Raw genomic sequence first — 20,907 nt, 5'->3', positions numbered from 1 at the left:
TCCATTTTAGTTGCTAGGTTACCAGCTTCCTGTTGCAATAACACCTTGAAATCCACTGTACCAAATACTCCTGCACTAGCAGAATTCAAGCACCTTTGTGTTACAGACAGATAATGGTGGAGAAAGTTTCCCCATCACACCCTAGAGTTACAGATGGATCTTCAATTATAACCTTGAGTCCTGACACCAGTTCTTTTCTCTGAACATGAGGAGGATATTTTGTCTATATGTCCATACAAGCTGAAGTGTTATATTTCAAAAGATTTCAACTTGGTAAGCTTTAAATTTCTATCAAGAGAAAATTTATACTCTGAAAACTGTGACAATAAAGTTGCAAAAATAGGAAGATTACAGTAGTTTGCAAGCATAAAAACATCTGTTTCTAAGTTAACAGAGAAGCAGCAGAGATGAAATCTATAGTAAAAAAATCATTCACTGGGAATACACTCAGTTTGAGCAAGGGTTTTTCCCTCTAGTTATTTATTAGGGGTTTTATATTGCGTATTCCCATAAACTGGTAATGTTTTGAGGACATTTGACTCAAAGGCCATACCAGCTCCCTAAAAATTGGATGGGGGGAGGTTTCAGGGAACTGTGTGATTTAGAAGATACCAATATTTAAAATTGCTGGCTTAAGTGAAGCTTTTCCATCTCACTGATGACCTAATTTAACAAACAAAACCACACACCCCCTCTCAGGGACCAAGTTATATGGCTCCAAGGTAGGCCTTGCATCTGGACTTGTCCAATGACATCAGGAGGTACTAAAAGGCAGAGAAGTGTAATTTATATGCCATAAAAAGAGAGGGGTAAGGCTCAGAAGCCTTTGGCTGGTACAGCCATCTTCATTTACTGCTCCGGTACCCCAGCTAGCTAAAGCAGGGGATGGCAAACTTTTTGGCCTGAGAACTACATCTAGATGGGGAAATGGAATGCAGGGCCATCAATGTAGGGCTGGGGCAGGGGGTTGGGGTGCAGAGGGTCTGCAGGGTGTGGGAGGGGGTGCAGTGTGCAGTAAGGGGCTCAGGGGAAGGGTTTGGGGCATGGGAAAGGGTGTGGGCTCAGAGCAGGGGGTTGGGGTGCAGGAGAGGTCCAGAGGCGCTGGCTCTGGCCTGACACTGATTACCTGGAGCAGCTCTGGGGTGGCAGCGGCGCACAGTGGGGTTAAGACAGGCTCCCTGCCTGCCCAGGCCCTGCGCCTCTCCCAGAACTGGCTGGCACCACGTCCCTGTGGCCCCAGGGGGCGGGCGGATGCAGCGGATCAGAGGCTCCACGTGCTGCCCTCCCCTGTGGGTACCTCCCCCAAAGCTCCCATTGGCTGCAGTTCCCCATTCCCAGCCAATAGGAACTGTGAGGGGCAGCGTCTGCAGGCGAGAGCAGTGGACGGAGCCCTTGCCTGCAGGGACATAGTGCTGGCTGCTTCCGGGAGTGGTGCGGGGCCCGCAACACCACAGGGGTGGCAATCCTGCAGGCTGGATCCAGCCCACAGGCCATAGTTTGCCCACCCCTGAGCTAAAGGCTAGCTTGGGTACATCTATACTGCAAACAGTGCAGCTGTAGCTCAAGTAGACATACACTGACTAATCCCCTTGAGTAGAAGTAGTCATACTGCAAGGGTACCCCAGTTTTTGACCATTCTTCACCTATACCCAAAGAAGGTCTGCTAGTGAGAAGCACTATACCAAGAGACCACCATTCTGGCTTCTTCTCTGCCATTCCATCTCCTATTCTAGGAGAATCCAGAAGACTAGAGCCAATGAGTTTGTGGAAACCTATCATTTTAAACATCTTATGCTTTTTCCTATTAATCTTGTTTTATTAGGTGGGAGATGTCCTAGACTTTTTCCTTAGTCCTAGGGGGTGAAATTGTGGCTGTGTGGACATCCATAAAGTCTACAGGAAAGCACGGGGGGGGGGGAAGAGAGAAGAAGAGGAGAAAAAAAGCATTCCCCAAGTTTTAAACAGCCTTAAATATTGTCTGAAAGACACTAGAAGTGTTCCATGTTTAGAAGTCTTGAAACCTTCATACCATATCTGCCAGTTGAACATACTATCCTTTGGAAAAAGGATTGGGGGCTCACTTCCAGCTCACTTGAAGGTAAGGTCCAAGACACTGCATTTAATAGAATAGAGCAGATTCTACACAGAAGTGGCAGGCATTTGGTAAGGTTGTAATCCACGGTATTGCAGCATGAATTGCTAAAATCAGTTTCAAGACACTAGCAAGCACAAGTACAGCTTATAGTTTTATATGCACCATACTAGACAGATTTCTAAGCATTTTAAATATTAATCCAGTGTCAAAATGAGATACCCAAGTTTTAGAGGGCAACAAACTAGCAAACTTTGCTGACATGAGGGATAAGTCTCCTCTCTGAAGTCCAGAGTGTTTAGGAAAAAGGGGGAGGTGAGTTAGGTCCCCTGGGATTCCCTACATCTTTTGTAATTACCCCTTCCTTCTAGATGTGGCTCTGGTAAGAGTCTGTGCCAATGGGTCTGTCACAAGGAAGCAATAACTACTATACACTAGATGCCAAGCTTGGTTTCCGAGTTATAACTGCCACATGTATAATTGTAGGCCTACATGATAGTACCTCTCTACCCCCAAATGCATCTCTTACTAGGAAACTGGTACACTGTCCAATAATTTCAGAACTTGAATGTTTATTTTAAGTTTAAACTTTGTCCCTAGCATATCCTTCAGATAGTTACCTCTGGTCTGTTTTGTGCAAAGATTCCTATGTACTGGTCTGGAGCTGGCTTGTAGCCTCTGTGAAGTAGTGCTGAACCCACATACTCTGCTCTCTCTGAGACCTGAAACAGAAAGTCAACTAAGGTTAACAGCAAACTCCTCAGTACACCACATCTCAATCTGTTGATCTTACACTGGGTATTGGGATTTAAAGTGCAGGAAGGAGAGAGTCTACTGGGCCTTTTTATTTTTGGCTGTTTCCATGACTTAAATGAGACGCATTACAATAGCCATCAGTCAATCTACTCCAGTTGGACTGTAGAGCATAGTATAGTGGTTTACAGTTAATCCCTTCAAGACACTATTCTTGAGGGCTCTCAGGTTGATATGACTGAAGCCTGTGACATCCTCAGGGCCATACAGGTAGTATATATTGTGTGGGCCACATCCACACAACAGAGCTGCATATGTGGCTTACAATGGTAAATTGGTTGAAAACCACTGAGCTAGATGGACTGGTAAAGAGGCTGTCTAAGCAGCATCTGGAAGATGCTTCCTTTTGAATGGGTCAGAGCTATGGAATAGAGCTCTCAGGAACAGTCTTGAAGTGATTAACTTAAGATGGGATCTGAAAGGTTGTGGAGTTGTTTGAGACACCCCCCCCCCCCCCAAAAAAAAAATACACAGTATCTGGGACTGTTCATACTCAGATTTATAGTCCTAAAATGCACACTCCTGTGAAATGCTTTTCACTCCATTTCCCTTTTTATATTCGCTCTTGTCCCTAGAATGCAGGGCCTTCTTAGAATGGCATTGCTAGAAATTATCTCCTTGCAATATTTTTGTGGGGTCAGGGCAGCATGAATTTGAGATACTACTTGAAACAGCTGCAGAGTTAAAAGATTTCATACATCATTGGTATTAGACCAACAGTCATACTAGGGAGGAAAAACCAACTTGTTTTAAGATAGAGAACTAGAGTGGCTGCTTACCTCTTTATAAGAGATCCATTCATATGGCTGATCTGGTTTTCTAACACCCAAACAGGGACCATTATCTTGGAGGGAGGGGGAAAAAAAATCATGTGGCAGTTATTCCAGTTTTGTTCAGGCTATAACTCTGTTCTCTCCCTTTCAATTATTTGATACCTTAGCTGTTCAGTTCAGCTAGTCCCCGGTCAGGATTAGGTTTTAAGAGACTACTGTCCACTGGGAACTAGACCACAGGCCACCTATAGAAGCCAAACTCACATTTGTTTTGGTTTGGTCAGCGTACACTGAACAGAATGCACCCTAGGTTGGGCTTTTCTTGCACTGCCCTGGTTCACATCAGATCTCCAGTTGGTTTTGCTTTCCAGAGTTCTGAAACATTACCTTTGCCCTCCTCCTATGCTAGAGCATTATTTGTCTACCGAACAGGATAACATCTTATCCTGCAGCCTCAACTGTCTCAAACCCTACAAGTTAGTCTCTTCACTGTCAAGAACTATTTTTTATAAACTTACTTGACACCGCCAAACCTCTTTGGAAAATTTCATAGGCTGTTCTCACATCATCATAGTAATATGTCAATAGCTCATCACTATTAAGCAGGCATGATCTTCGAGCATGCTCACCACCCTAAAAAAGAAGTATACATGTTTATAGCTAGGGAGGCTAATGACATATTAAAAGACAGGAATGACAACATGAAGATACTGGTGGCTAGTTTGAGACCAAAAATGTTTCAAAAGGAATGAGCAAGTTATGAAATCTAGAAAGATCTTCTCATGTGTCCCAACATTAAAAGTAATAGCAAGGGCAAGATTGAGGTAGCATAGGTGCATGAAGGGGCAGAATTTGGCCATGGCACATTTGTTCTTTAAGAGCCTAAAACACACATACAAAAACACACACAAAGTGAAGTAGAAAAGCTAGTTCTTCTAGCCTTCTCCCCTCTGGACACACACTTGAAGAGTCAATGAACTTCAAGTTCGAGATCTTGTTTGCTTTTGTAAGCAAGCTTGCAGTTTAAACAGTTTAACACTGTTTAACAGGTCAACTCTAGAGAGAAGTTTTATTTTAAGAGATCCTCAGTAGTACTCCAATGAAGTCAGTAATAGGTCACAAGAGCAAACTAACCAGAGCAGGAAGTAAGCTTTGAGCACGAGGTACAAGTTATTTAACCCTATTCCAGCATCCGTAAGTTTTTGGTTTTTACACTCCCTTTAAGGCACTCAGAACCAGTTTTCTGATCTAGTTTTTATAGGCCACTAAGAGAACATACCTTGGAATTTAGGAAGCTTCCTTGTTTCAAGCATGCTAGCATTTGCTGAAAGTAGAAGCTAGCAATTAACTTGAGAGTTCAAGTTCATAGCTTATTCTCTAGATTCATTCTACTGCTTAAAAAAAAAAAAAAAAAAAAAAAGACTCCTAGAGTATTTTTATTGAGAATACTTATTTAAGAAATTAAAGTTTTACATATGAGAATTATGCATGTTACTCTCACCATCAGCGTGGCTCATCTCTATCTGAAAGCCTTCAACTACCAAATTGTTAGCAAAGATAGTCTAGTTCAGTGGCTTTAAAACTGCAGGTTGCGACCCAGTACTGGGTTGCAGAATGCAAGGCACTGGGTCCCAGCAGCTCTGGTCAGCACCGCTGACCGGGCCATTAAAAGTCCAGTCGGCAGTGCTGCCCAGCTAATGCAGGCAGTCCCTACCTGTTTTGACACTGCACTGCACCCCAGAAGTGTCCAGCAGCAGGTCTGGCTCCTAGGCAGTAGGCCATGGGGCTCCATACACTGCCCCCAACCTGAGCACTGACTCCACACTCCCATTTGCCAGTTCCCAGCCAATGGGAGCTGAGAGAGGGTGGTGCCTGTGGGCCACTTGCATGCCTCTGCCTAGGAGCCAGACCTGCTGCTGGCTGCTTCCAGAGCCCCAACCCCACACCCAAACCCCTGCCCCAAACCTGATCCCCAAACCCAGACCCCCCTCCTGTACTCCAAACCCCTCATCCCCAGCCCCACCCCAGAGCCCTGACCCCCTCCTAAACCCCAATCCCTTCCCCAGCCTGAGCCCCCCCACTGCACTCTAAACTCCTCACTCCTGCAGCCCAACCCTCTGCACCAGTCTTGAGGCCCCCACACCCCAAATTCCTCTGCCCCAGCTCCACTGAGTCGCAGGCATCAATTTTCTTCAACTGGGTCACCAGAAAAAAAAGTTTGAAAACCACTTGTCTAGTTAGCTAAACACAGGATTTCATGTAAGCTCTTCTTAAATAGTAGCAGTGTTCAGAGCTGATACCTAGGTTTTATTGCCTAGCCAAATTTTGGACTAGTTGAATCAGTGCCTGTGGGGTATACATTGCATTTGGACTACTACACATGGAATTGTTCGCATGTTAGTCTAGGCTCTTCCTCAAGGTCTATGGTATTCTCAATCTAGCACTGGGAGACAGTCAATTATCCAATTATGTACACTTTGGCAGTTCAAGGAAGAGGAAAATACAATATATTAGACATACTAGCAGTTTGTCAGGGAGAGTTAATGGCAGAACAAATTACACTGGTTTAAGTCAAACTACGTTTAAGGCACTGTTTCAGTGGCACTCCTTCACTGTTAGACTGGGAACAAGTATTTGAAGAATAAAGTCTCTTCAAGTATTCCTATAGTGCCTAGGTTCAGAAGCATACTGGCATACACTTAAGCCCTTTACTTACTCCACAACAAGTACACATCACTAAGATATGCTTGTACAGAGGAAAGGAAAACAAGGCTGCTCACTGTACTGTATTCCATTTCAAATGGAGCACTGTGTACTGGAGACTCTTATTCAGGTTCACTGAAAACTTTAAAGCTTTTTCTTTTTGGCTATTGCACAGTTTCTAGGTTTAGGAATTGAATAGCTTATGCAATAGGCTTCAGACACGGAAAATGGGACTCATGAATTTGAGCACGCTCCTATTCCAAACACAAGAGCCAAGTCTGTTTCATGGGACCCAGTGGAAAGTCCTGTGTTACCTAATCAGACTGCTACAAGTTATTCGTGGAACATGACCTGAACTAAGATGAACTGGAAGCTAAGCTAGAGTTCTAAAGGTTATATTCCTGAAGTCCATTTAGGCCCAGATCTTTATTTCATCTTAAATCTTGTCTACCCAGTTAGTTTGCAGCAAGCTGGGGTGTGAATCTATACCACTCTAGCCAGCAGTGGACTACCTCTGTGTACCCTGCTGACATGCCTTAACAATTCATTGGGAGTAGCTCAAACTTTGATCTACTCCAGGGAGTCCATGGCTAAAGTTTGAGTTACTCCCAATGAATTGGGAAGGCATGTCAGCAGGGTACACAGAGGCAGTCCACAGCTGGCAAATGTGGTGTAGATTCACACCCCAGCTTGCTGCAAGCTAGCTGGATGTAGACAAACCCTCAGATTAAGTGTAGCAATTTCTTACTATAGTGCAAATACAAGATGGGGAGATAAAATCCTGCAGAATGGCCAACTGCACTCTCACAGTTGGTGAGAAGTACTCACTATAATAACATGCAGCAAAAGTTTTAAGGCCTGAAAATGTCATGAAAACGTCAAAGCATTGGCTTCTATTCTGTTTAAAACACAGGCATTTAGAGTACTGACTCACAGGTGAAGTGGTACTATGTGGCCCCTAGACATGCATCCACTTACTGAGTACCTACAGGATCCACTCATACTTTGAGCTCATCTATAGATCAAGATTTGTCATTTGACACAGCAAGAGAAATGCTCCCACTTTAAAAAACCACACACACACACCAACCACTGGTTTGTTTCCTGTTGACTAGGGGTTGTATTTAAGATTAGCATTGCCACCATGAAACAAGATTGTATCTACACCAAGAAATGCTTGAGTTTGCATCCTCAAGACCCAAGGAACTGTTCACCTTAGTTTGCCAAAGAGGGAAGCACACTGGCAGGTGATTCTCAGCAGCAGTAGTGATTTCAACTGCCCAGAATGTACTTGTTAAGTAAATTTCAAACTAGGTGTACAACTTTACGACAATCCATAGGTAGGCATGTTAACAGCTCAGTTTGAGCACACAACTCCCTTCGAGACCTTTAAAGTTAGACATCTGCATTTAAAATGTTTGCCCTGAAGTCCTTCAAAGCTGGACACCCTTCATCAGATTTCTGCCTCCCCACAACTGATCTAGAAAAAAATAGGACTGCCTGCAGATCAGAAATCCCTCTAGTGTTGTAGTTTATTGGTAATGAGCTATTGTGTCTTTTCATGGATAAAGAAAAAACCCCCACCCTCCAAAAGATCATCTTGGCTGCAGCTACGTTCTAGAAAAACTATTAGAGCAAGTGGCAATCCTTGCAATGCACCTGGCAACCATGAAGAGGTCTTCCAGTTGTTGTATGGCCCATACTATGCATGCAACATGTGAGCTCAACAGGCTATATTTCTGGAAGAGTTATGGAATCAGACATCCTTGGAGACACTAGAGGTCACTAGCAACAGAGGGTCCTGTGGCACCTTTAAGACTAGCAGAAGTATTGGGAGCATAAGCTTTCATGGGTAAAAACCTCACTTCTTCAGATGAAGCTTATGCTCCCAATACTTCTGTTAGTCTTAAAGGTGCCACAGGACCCTCTGTTGCTTTTTACAGATTCAGACTAACACGGCTACCCCTCTGATACTAGAGGTCACTAGCATCCCTAATGTTTGTTTATCTGGATTTATAAAAAAAAGTGCTAGAGAAAGCCCCTGTCCACATGTTCCAAATGAGGCCCTGGATATAACTTACATACATTCTAAGTGCAGCAATTTGAGAATTTACCAACAGTTTGAGGCCTGGAGAGAAAGAGCCACTAACTAGCATAATGTGCATTGTCATTTTGAAGAGATTCCTGTCCTCAGTTTTTGTGCATTCAGATTTTAATGTGGAGTTCTACACATAGTTACTTGGGCAAGGCACATGGCTATCAAACTGACAGCTATGACTATTCAGATATCCTTCAATGAGGGTAAAAGGTCAGTCTAGGTTTGACTAGGCAGTTTCAAGTGTACCTGCAGATACATGCACAGTTAGGGATGTGGTTATCACTGGATAATGCTCCTGAAAAAGTTACAGCCAGGAGAGTGCAGTATCACGCTAGCTACATGCCTTTGGAATTTTACAAAATGCTTTACATTTAGCTATACATAAAGTGCTACTTAAATATAATAAGATTTCTGTATTGCAAATAAGATCAGAGTGATATGGACAAGCTTTTACAGTAATGCCTATATGATTGCTGGGGCCTAGCTGGAAAGGAATAATAGTAATGATATCTTTCTAAAGTGAAACCAGCCATCAGAGGGTCAGCATCCTTCCTTAAAAAGGCAGAGCAGAATGTGAGTAGTCGGCTCTAGCACTTAGAATTTGGCAACTTCACCACTCAAACTACTTGTGAATAGTTATTGTAATACTTATAATTACCCTGACTGTTCTTTAGAGGCAGAATGCCTGTGCAAGAAATGCACGTAAACTCCTGATTTTCAGGCTAGACTAGATAAGATTAGTTTTGTCTGGGTTATTTTTATAAATCAAGATTTAGGTTAAGTGAAGTTAAGGTAATCACTGTGCTATGTATTGTGATCACTTGGGTTTAAAAAAGTGCACCACACAGACCAACCATTGAAAGTTTCAGCTATAACTCTAGAGGTCACTATTAATGTACAAGTTTTAAGATATGCATTCTAGAACTTCACCTCACTAATCCAGAAGTGAAGTGGTCCACAAAACTGCTAACTCTACCCCTTTCTCAGCTGAGATTTCAAAATACTGTAATGAGATTTCATGTTACTATTACTAGAATGCTAGTTTCACAAACTTTACTACAGAATACTTGGAATTTACTTCTAAGACATAGTTCCTTATCATTGTCATTTACTTGACTACAACAGTCTAGTCTCATGGTACTGCGCTAAGGTCTTTTGGATAAAATTAAGAATATTGACTTATACAGTTTACTTGTACAAAACTTGTGAATTGCCGTTTCTAATGAGTCCTCCAAAATGAAATTTCTTCAATCTCTACTGTAATTTGTTAGATTAATTTTTACTGAGTCATTCCAGTGCAGTCCTACTTTATTTGTGATCCAGCAAATCTGTCATTAGTCAGTACAATACAGATCTCACTTGTTCCTATACTGGGGTTGTTTAAAGGGTTATAATATTATGGACTCATGATTCCAACTATAGAATCCATTTGAGATGGGAGCCAATTTAGATTATGCTCGAGAAGCAATAAGGAAGTTGATCAAAGACTGCATTTTATGCATTTGTCCATGGTCTAGGACTCTCTTTATTAAGTTCCAGACCACTGTCAAGAGGGTCCTGTTCATCCAAGGAACCAGTGACAATTAAAATCCCAAAAGGGTGAGAGCTTTCCAGTTGTTACAGGACTGGCAGTGAGAGCCTATACTTGAGACATTGGCTCTTTGCTCAGCTACCAGAATAGCTTGCTGCATACCACTGCTCCACACCAGTGGTACATGTACCCCTGTGGGTACGCAGAGGTCTTCTGGGTGGGTACATCAAAATCTAGATGAGTTGTCTGCTTTTATAACCGGCTACATAAAATGCACTAGTGAAGTCAGTACAAACTAAAATTTCATACAATGACTTGTTTATACTGCTCTATATAACTATGCACTGTACAATATTTATATTCCAATTGATTTATAATTATATGGTAAAAAAGACAGTAAGCAATTTCAGTAATGTGTGCTGTGACACTTGTGCTTTTATGTCTGATTTTGTAAGCAAGTGGTCTTTAAGGGAGGTGAAACTTGGAGGTATGCAAGACAAAAAATCAGACTCCTGAAAGGGGTACAGTGGTCTGGAAAGGTTGAGAGTGACAGCTCTACACCACTTCTTCCAGTTCCAGCTTTTAGAGCTCTATCAAGCAGGACAGCCACCACTAACTAGTGCTGAAAGCAGGTGGTGGGATTTTGCCACTTGTGACAAATTTTGTTTCACCACTAAGTTAAATTGTGAAGTTACTTCACTGACAAAGTACATTAATACTCCTGCTTTGACTACTACTCCCGGTATAGGAGTACATATTACTAGTTTCATACCAGTGCAATGGTTGCATTAGAGATACCTACCAGTAGAAAATGGTTCTTGTTTTTAATTCATGCTATTGATGCTTCTCTTGAACATAAAGACTTGTTACTTTTACTGGGCCACTGTAGTTCCTTTTGAACGGAGAAGCCAGCCAAAACAATCCAAGAGGATGTTGTTGGTTTTTTTTGAACACACTCAGGAATATTGCAGACAAGATGTCCATCTTTCAGGCTGAAGTTTGCTTTCTTACAACTTTTACAGCAAGTAAACTCTTGTTTTAGCAACTTTATACATTAGTTTGTGTTAGTTTAGTTACTAACTGCTCTTACTTCAGTTTTATGAAGCTTACGACAAGTTACTAAGTTAACAGGATTCCATGTTAGTATTCATAGGTCAACTTCATCTAGTACACAATGACTAGTTATGGACAGACAAGTCAAGTTAGAATAGGAGACTTAGCATTTGCTGTCAATATATTTTGAGTGTTTTTACAGTTCAACAGTATTGACTCTCTTGGCTATCAAGGGAAGTTCAGACTCACTGACTCTCTTCACTATTCTGGCAGTTGAATCCTGGGTTTTTCTATAAGAGACAAGGAAGGAGGAACTACCACCAGTGTATCCCTACAGTTCACCAGCAACCTCCCCCCAGAAGTTCCTGGGACTGAGAAGTCTATAACCAAGATTGGGGAGGAGAGACTTGAAATAGCATTCTAGAATGCTAATGGCCATCTCGGTCTAAAGCCTTCTCTGCTCAGCTATAGAAAGCCCCCTATTATAGCCACTGCTTAAACAAGTCTATCCACATACTCAGTTGATGCATACCAAATGCTGAAGTTTAACTAGTTAACCCAGTCGGATATTCTTGTCCACACCTGAATTGTGGATGAGAATCTTTATCCATTACTAAGAAAGCAATACGGAGCTAGGTCACAGTTTGCTAGTACTCCTGCCCCTTGCCAACAGCATACGTTATCTAGCACCACAGAACAAAATCCAGGCAAACGTTTTAACAGGTTGCTGACTTGTGCACACATAAAAGGCACACCTATACCAGGTAGTCTTGCCACGAAGCCCAGAACACATTTTATTACTGACCAACTTAAGAAAAAAAACAGATAGTTTTAACAGTTGGAAAATGATGTAAGATGACAAGTCTGCCATTTGCTGAAAGCCAGTAAAAAGCTAACTGCAACAGCAGGAATACTCAAGTGTTTGGTCTCTATACTTACACAGCACTAACCTGCAGAAGAGACCTATTGCAACTGAATCCTGATCGACCAAGAACACTAGTTATTTAGATGGACATCAGCTTAACCGGGTGGTTAAGGGAGAAAAGTGGTTTCATGTTCATCTGTTCTGACAGAGCTTTTGTGCTAATCATTAAACAAAAATATTAGGGAAATAATTTAGAATGAAGCCCAATATCAATTAACATCAAGGAACTCAAGATATTCTACTAAGAGTGGAAAGAATTCAGAAGCTTAAAGAAGTTGCTTCATGTAAAAAGTTGCCCCCTGCCCCATGCAGGAAGAAAGCACTTTCCAGGGAGATACTCCACACAGAGGTTAGTCATCCTTCCCACTGTAAGTACCCCCAGGTTTTAAAGCTGCCCACTACAGGCATGGCTAGACAGAAATGCACTTACCTCTACTTCCACAGACTGCATGGATAGGTCGCATGGTGGTTTCAGGGCTTTGGGTCTTGTTGCATACCAGTATGTTGTAAGAGCTGCAAATGCACCAAACCCCATCAAAGTGTTGGTTGGAAGTGTGCGTATATACTGTCTGAAATCATCAAGTTCTGGCATTCGCAGATGTCTAAACAATTCATGTGCTTGCATCTCTGTCGGTTGCAGTTGTTCCTTATGCTGGCAGCTGTTGATATGAGAAATACTTTTACATAATAGGATAATCCCTTTCCACTTGCCCCTTCCCAACAGAAAGGGATATACACTTTGTCTTACAATTTCAGTTACTGAACAATACCTTTCTCAGCACTAAATCAGTAATTTCAGGTAAGCAACTATTAGTCAATCCAATAACAGTTCTGGATAATAAGATAAAAAAGTAGATGGATCAGAGCTCTAAAATATCCTAATTCTAAGCCAATTGTTAGCATGTGCTGCATTTTAACCAAACTGCTACTTTACCTCTCAAAAGGAGAGTTGTTTATAGCAGATTGTGCCTTTGGCACATATGAAATAATTATCTACAAAATAGCTATGTTATAAGACTGCTTCAGCGACATTAGGAATCTAACCTGGGGGTTATGTCAAGAAACCAGAAGTGGCGACATTCGCTTTCTTTGTTTTTTGCCTACATTTGAACATTATGCCTTAGAATGCCAGAATGTTAGTGGCAAAGCACCATAATGCCATGGTAGCACAGCAACAGGAGCATTTTCCACCTTGCAAGTCCAGCAAGATAAGCCTTTATGCTGAACTTTCCATAGCTAATTGAAGTGAGTTGTCGTCACAACTGACCTATGAAGAGCCACCAGATATGTTAGAGGCATCCCATTTCCCCATCATGACATCAGTGTATCTTTGTTCACGCAGCAGGACAAAATGACATTTCAAGGTTTTACGTAGTAGTACAAGGCAATGTAAATAAGCATAGGAAGTGGATTTTATCTGCTGCTTATGTACAGGAGAAAGCACTGGAGAGCATTTTGTCTCTCTTGGCCTTCAAATACTAACTTACAACATACTGCAGCAAGAACAGACCATGGGGGAGGGGAGGAGAAGAGGAGGAGGCAGAGGGGAGTGTTGCTGTCAGCTTAGCTGGTGCTTTCCTCTCAGCCAAGGTCTCTCAGACCATTAGTCACATGCTGAGCCCTACAGCTCCTGCCCACTAGGCTAAAGGTAACTAGCAGACAAGCCATTCAGGGGAGGGAGGGCAGGCCAATGGCAGGAGAGTCTGAAATCACACCACTGCACAAAAGGGCAACAAGCAAGAACACAATGTTTGTCTCAAACTCACAACTGGCAGTGACATTCATAAATGCCTGTTGCCAGCTCACGCCTCCTACCACAAGAGGAAGAGTCACAATAGACTTTTAGAGAAAAAAATATGTCGTGTTTTCGGAAGCTGGTAGTTATTTACCCAGATGCTTAAAGCTGTTAAACTTTATTGCATATTATGAAGTTAGATCAAAGCAAAACTAAAGAATATTTACACCAAATGTGTTTACACAGCATGTTGTAAAAAGACTGAACACCAAATAAAGTAGGTGTTGTGACAAAGTTCCTCCTCTATCTTGGTGGGTCCTGCGCTTATTGGTGGATTTTCTTGCCTCAGAGATTCACCATGTGGGTTGGAGAACAGCCTAGAGACCTTCCCCTCTGGAAGAAGGCACAGTCCAGGTCAATTGGGAGGTTTGCGGGGAACCCGGGCCTGCCCTCTACTCCAGGTTCCAGCCCAGGGCCCTGTGGACTGCAGCTGTCTATAGTGCCTCCTGTAACAGCTGCATGACCGCTACAACTCCCTGAGCTACTTCCCCATGGCCTCCTCCAAACACCTTCCTTATCAGACACCAGGAGGAAGGTCCTGTGGTGAGAATAACGCTTGTGCTCCTCAGTGCTCCAGCAGCACACCCTCTCTCTCAGGCTACATCTACACTACAGGGGGGAGTCGATTTAAGATATGCAAATTCAGCTACGTGAATAGCGTAGCTGAATTCGATGTATTGCAGCCGACTTACCCCGCTGTGAGGACGGCAGCAAAAATCGACCTCTGCGGCTTCCCGTCAACGGCACTTACTCCCACCTCCGCTGGTGGAGTAAGAGCGTCGATTCGGGGATCGATTGTCACGTCCCGTTGGGACGCGATAAATCGATCCCCGAGAGGTCGATTTCTACCCGCCGATTCAGGCGGGTAGTGTAGACCCAGCCTCAGCTCCTTGTGCCTCTTGCTCCAGCTCCTCACACTTGCACCACAAACTGAAGTGAGCTCCTTTTAAAACCCAAGTGCCCTGATTAGCCTGCCTTAATTGATTCTAGCAGCTTCTTAATTGGCTCCAGGTGTCCTAATTAGCTTGCCTGCCTTAACTGGTTCTAGCAGGTTCCTGATTACTCTAATGCAGCCCCTGCTCTGGTAACCCAGGGAACAGAAAACTACTCCTCTAGTGACCAGTATATTTGCCCTCTACCAGACTTCTGTACCCCACTGGTCTGGGTCTGTCACAGTGTTTACTAGTATAAAAATAGACATATGAAAACTACACTTAAATTCAGGATGCTAGTCAGTTGTATGCTAGCAAGATGTGGTTCCTTTTAAAAATAAGATGTTACTGCTACAGAACAGTCCCAGTTTACAGTCTGTTGAAATCTGTTACTGCAATGAGTTACTTAACTAGGCAACAGGAGAGCAGTCTAGCTCACAAGAGGTCTACACAAGTGTTTGGAGAAGAATTAGGTTGCTAGAGATTGCAAAAAGTCATAGAAATAGTTCAGGGTTTCACAATACCAATAGAGCAGAGAAGAATGGTCTTGCAATTAGGGCACTGGACTAGGGCTCAATTCAATTCCTGGCTCTGGAAGGACTGAGACTTATGGGAAGTCACTTAGCTTGTTTCCTCACCTATAGAGAGAACACATATGCCTTCCTTTCATACTTTGTCTTGTTTTTTAGGCCATAAATGCAGGGCATGGGATTGTCTTACTAATAAGGGCCTTTATCTCAGTTATGGCTTCTAGGTGTTATTTAGTACAGAGAAATGCAAGATCCTTAACCTGTATTCTTGAGGGAATTCCTGGATATGTTCAATTTACCCCATCGGTGAAATGAATTAATAAGTCAGAATAGTTGATGAAGCACTGTCATTGCTTTAAGTTATGTTCTACAGAACTGGAGAGCAGTTTATTTTGTGCAGCATTAAAAACTTATTGATGTTCAATATGGCATATATTTTAGATCAAGGGTAGGTCAGAATTAACAGCTGAGAACACAGTAGTGAAAGTTTGGTAAACAAAGCCCTCAATTTAAAAAGCCAAATTTAGATAGCAAGCTCCACTACAGAATGTGCCTTATTGCACTGTCCTCCTATGGGGCATTAGTCTTTCCTCCTACATAGGTGCCACACTTGAAGAGTTAAACACAAATTTAAAATGCAGTAATTAGCATTTTGCCTATTTGACAGGGGGCAATTTGAGCAGCTTTTGGTCTTAAAATAGCCATGAAGTGTCCTACATGTACCCTTAACATAAATGAGTTTTTGTTTAGATGCTGGTCTTCAAGGATAGTGTAACTGTTGAAGAATTTCCCATCTATAATGAATATCTCTAGAGATATTATAACTAAATGTAATATTACTAAGCTATCAAGTGTAAATATTTATACCCCATTTATGTACAGGAGTTATAGTATAGTCAAGGAATTAAAGCAGAGAATTGGGGGCAAGAAAGCCCAAATTTTATTTTTAACTGCTGTTTGTTTGCAATGTGACCTACCGTAAGATTATAAATTGACTAAATGTAAGCAAAGGCTGTACAATGGCTTTGAAGGAGTCCATAATAATATGATTAGCTTTACTGGTATGCCAGGTATTCTTGCTATGTTTTGGTGGCCTCGTTTTCACTAAAAAATATTGTAGTTCTCACACAAGAGGTCACCCAACTGCTTTGTCTTAACTCAGGAACTAGCTAGAGGTAAAATCCTATTGAATGCTTTTTGTGATGAAGGTAAGGCCAGAGGCATAGGAAGAACAGATTGACCAGTGTATAATTCACAAATGGCAAAAACTAAGTGAAACAGGAGGATGCAGTACTTCCCACCTACTTCACTCTGACACTGCCCAGCAGCTCTTTGATTGCCTTGTCTTCACTGCCGAGGCAAATTAAGGGCACACACACACACACACACACACACACACACACACGATCAACTGACTCAGCCTGAGCACTGAAACGCAGCAAGGAGGTGTGGGGGAGGCTTCAGAGCCCAGGCTCCATCCAAGGGGGAACATCTACACTTCTATTTTTAGCCCCATAATGCAAGGCCTACGAGTCCAACTTAGTTGGCCTGGGCACAGAAACTCGCTGCTGAAAGGTCTCCCTACCTCACCCCCAACCCCCAGTGTAGACATATCCTTTAGCTCCTGGCCCTTTTCTTCAGGGCCCTATGTCAGCCAAACTTAGGCTCATTGAGATGAGCAAGTCAGCATCTCCATAAGATGCAGGTCTCCCCCTTTTATTGTGACACCTTCAATACAATCTACTCATGTCTGGACCCCACACCCAACCCTAACAGGGCAGGCCTGATCCTCATCTCCAAATCCCTCCTTAAGAACTCTATTCAATTTTTTTCCAGCCCTTAAATAGGCAAGGTAAAAGCTGGCTGATCACTTGCTTTTGTTGCATGCCAGCCTCAAACCTTCATCTGTTTGCTTAGAGATGAGAGCGCCTATCTATTGGTCATCAGCAGGTCTAGCACACTGCTATCAAGGTTAAATTGTGCTGGAAAGTCAGCAAGACCAGGTGACTCATTTAGTAGTACTGCTCTTTTAGCAAGCTGGAGACCTATGTTTGTTTGTTATCCTGATACTATCTGAATTGCAGAGAATGTAATGTGACATGCAGGACAACCTTCAGACATGACAGGAGTAGCAGGCAGCACCATTCCTTGTAGAATGGAAGGCATAGCAGTACACCCTAAAGCAGTGGTTCTCAACCAGGGGTCCAGGGCCCTGTAGGGGGCCTCGAGCAGGTTTCAGGTGGGCCTCCAAGGAGGGCCAGCATTAAACTCACTGGGGCCCAGGGCAGAAAGGCAAAGCACCACGGTCCCTGAGCCTCGCCACCTGGGGCTAAAGCTGAAGCCTGTAGCAATGTAGCTTTGTGGGGGCCCCCTGTGGCATGGGGTCCTAGGTAATTGCCCTGCTTGATATCCCCTAACTCCAGCCCTGGCTTATATGCAGAAAATCAGTTATTGTGGCACAGGTGGGCCATGGAGTTTTTATAGCATGTTGTGGGAACATCAGACAGAAAAAGATTGATAACCTCTGCCATAAAGGAAGCAGATTCTCACTCCCTGGAGCATAAGAGCTTGTGATGCTCAAACTGATGAGCATGTAGAGATGCACCTGGAGACAGATTATATATGAAAACTAACTCTTGCATAAAGTAGCCAGTATTAAGAAGTTTACACTGTACCCTGACCAAGATTAGCAGCTAGTTTTGCAGTGGGTTTTTTGGCAGAAAGAAAAGAGGTTAGATCTTTTCTCATGTTACTCTTTTTAAAAGAGACTCAGTAATATACCTAACTTTAGACAAACAGCATTAATTTCCAAATACTGACATGCAGAGTTGACTTTCCATTTGGGAAAGTGTCCTTCTGAGCTCTTCATATCAGTTCTGTTAAAATCTTTTGTGCCACCCAGGCAAAGCTCCCTTCTGACACAAGTAACGAGCACAGCATATGAGACTGATCTTTACAGCAAGGACAGTATCATTTGAGGCAGTAAGCCAAATTGGCAAGATACTTCTATTCATTGCTCCTCCCACTCATGGTGTACAATCATCTATTTACAGAGGGCTAAAAGCTCCCCTATTGTCTATCAGTAACCAGACATCATTCGAGTGCAACGGAAAAAAACAGGAGAGTAGCAGTCAGCTTCTCTATTGCAGAGAGAAAACCCAAGAACCAATAGTTTCTCTCTCCACCCAAAGGCCATGGCTACATTATGAGAGCTTACAGCAGCACAGCTGCACCACTGTAGTGCTGCTAGTGCAGACACCCAGCTGATGGGAGAGCTCTTTCCCGTTGACTTTGTTACTCCAGCTCCTGCTAGCAGGGGCGGCTATGTTGGTGGGAGCAGCTCTCTCACTGACAGTGATATACACACTGGCACTTAGGTCAGCATGACTTATGTCACTCGTGGGGGGGGGGTGGCGGCTTATTCACACTTGAGCAACGTAACTTACACCAATGTAATCTGTACTGTACACATAGCCAAACATTTAGATTTAGCAAGACAGTTAGCAAAGGGGTTGAGAGAGTCTCGCACTAAAGAAAGTTTCAGTGACTAGTACTATGGAAACTTGCTCTAGTTTGATTGCCATTGCTACCTCCTACAAAATGAGTGATATCTGCTAAGATTTCCCCTCTCCCATCATTTGGAAAGTGGCCCGAGCCCTCAAAGTTACCAGACTATGCTTATGTCTGAGTGGGTCATTCCTATTACATTAAGTGTACTGCAAGGCACCTGGATTGCCATCAATTCATTAGAATTTCTTCCCTTTTTACTGGTGCATGTTGCTGTACATAATTACCAGGGGATCTTCTTGTAGTACCCAAGTCTAAAAGCCTGAATGGGGAAGAGACCCAGTCTAGAACCTCATCCCAGCCAAGTATGAAACCACAGCACAGGAGAGGGTGCTGCTGCAGAAACAGATACCCACTTGAGAGATGGTCCTAATATGAAGCAGACAGATTTAAGTTTAGTCTAGGTAGTTTATCTAGCACTTATGAAAGCAAGTTTTCCTGAACTTCTCCTCCCACCCAGGCAGAGGTCTGGTCTATACAGAGAAGTTACCAGCTAACATAGCTACATTAGTCAGGTGTGTGAAAAATCCACACCATCTGACGTAGCTATACCAACCTAGCCCCCAGTGTAGATGCACCCATGCCAATGGAAGGGTGCTTCCATCCACATAGCTACCACTGTTTGGAAAGGTGGTGTTCCTACACCAACAGGAAAACCCTCTCCATTGCTGTAGGCTGTCTTCTACAGGATACAGCCAGCCATAGCTCCAGCAACATAGCTATGCTGGTATAGTCTTCATAGTTTAGACATACCCCTAGTAAAGGCTGATCAACTTACATTGGTAGCCTGTGGCCTCGAAGGGCTTAAACAAACAGCAACAAGAGCTAAAGGAAGGCCAGCCACCCTCACACAAGCAACAGAGAAAGCAGAAGGCATAGAAGCTGCTGTACTGCTCCATGCCATTAGAGCTAGTGCAGCTGTTTTCAGTCTGTGGACCAAAAGGTGAGAGGCAGAGAGACAGAAAGCTTTCAGTTCCAGGGCATAGAAAATAAAGTTTCAGATCCCAGAAAAGGGCATTCTGTTTTTCTGATCAATCCAAAGTATGTGAGTACCCCCACCTACAGGTCAAAACCCAGAAGTGTTATAGTTATCATAGAAGCCCACAGTTTAGCATCTTCTCACGGTGTGTCAAATGCAGGGCCGAACTTGTTAGTTGAATTCTGTTCAGTCATTTTCAGTCCAAGAATGCTATGATCAGGGTCCACAGACCAGAGGTTGAATTTCCAAAAGGGTCTGGCATCTCCATTTGAAAAATTTTAGGGGTCTGCAAATGAAAAAGGGTTGAAACCCATTGTGCTAGTGTAAACTTCCCAAGACTAGTTATACTGATTCTACAGCCAGATTCTTCTAGTGATCTAGGGTTGCTACACTGTGCCTGAAAATCTGATCCGTCAGTCTCATATGACCTTCCGAGGCCTTGTCTACACTAAATGGAAAAGTCAATCTAAGCTATGCAATTTGAGTTACGCGAATAGTGTAACTCAAACTGATGTAGCTTAGATCTACTTACTGCAGGGTCCACACTGCACAATGTAGAAGGGAAACACTCTCCGATAGACTCCCCTTACTCTTCTTGATCTGGTAGAGTACAGGAGTCGACGGGAGTGCAATTGGCGGTCAATTTAGCGGGTCTTCACTAGAACACTGATGCATTGATCGCCACAGTATCAATCCTCTGGAAAGTGTAGACAAGCCCTAAGTGTTCCTAATAAAGTCTATAACCTGCTCTTGCAGCAGAGTGAATTTGATCAAGCGCTTAAGATAAATTTTCTCTTTCTACCCTGCAAACGGCAAGCATGTTGAGCATTAGAGCATTTCTCAGCAGTCTTTATACAGAAGCACATCTAGGAAGTACATTCTAGGTGGGCACTCAATTCTGCCCTCAAATGTATGGTAATTCCTTTAGAAGTTAATGGGAACAGCAGCTGTATTTTATAGTCAGAATAGTGTCCAAAAGGTAACTTGAGGGCATGCTAATTGAACATTAAGTCCTTGAGTCTAACAGTATAGCAGTACATGACAAGACTCTGCCCAATCATCTTTTAAGAGTTAGATTATTGTAGGTGAAGCTGGGTAGCACCACATATTAAGATT

At 42.9% G+C, this 20,907-nt stretch overlaps 1 protein-coding gene across 6 annotated transcripts in view; it reads right to left on the bottom strand.

The window, feature by feature from the left end:
* ACSL1 (acyl-CoA synthetase long chain family member 1) overlaps window positions 1–20,907 on the bottom strand; it is a 77,293-nt gene that overhangs the window by 29,835 nt on the left and 26,551 nt on the right. For 5 of the 6 annotated variants that reach the window (XM_054031136.1, XM_054031132.1, XM_054031130.1 and 2 more), the window contains exons 2-5: window positions 12,419–12,647; window positions 4,197–4,311; window positions 3,685–3,749; window positions 2,713–2,814 (exon numbers count right to left, since the gene is read on the bottom strand). In XM_054031136.1, coding sequence (XP_053887111.1) covers window positions 2,713–2,814; window positions 3,685–3,749; window positions 4,197–4,311; window positions 12,419–12,613 — 477 coding nt within the window. In that variant the 5' untranslated portion in view covers window positions 12,614–12,647. Of the gene's footprint in view, window positions 1–2,712; window positions 2,815–3,684; window positions 3,750–4,196; window positions 4,312–12,418; window positions 12,648–13,032; window positions 13,501–20,907 lie in introns of those variants that run through there. The other variant, XM_054031133.1, reaches the window with a different exon arrangement.

The sequence above is a fragment of the Malaclemys terrapin genome, chromosome 5, assembly GCF_027887155.1.
Source record: "Malaclemys terrapin pileata isolate rMalTer1 chromosome 5, rMalTer1.hap1, whole genome shotgun sequence".
NCBI classification, from domain to species: Eukaryota; Metazoa; Chordata; order Testudines; family Emydidae; genus Malaclemys; species Malaclemys terrapin.
This window is presented reverse-complemented; position numbering and strand designations above follow the sequence as displayed.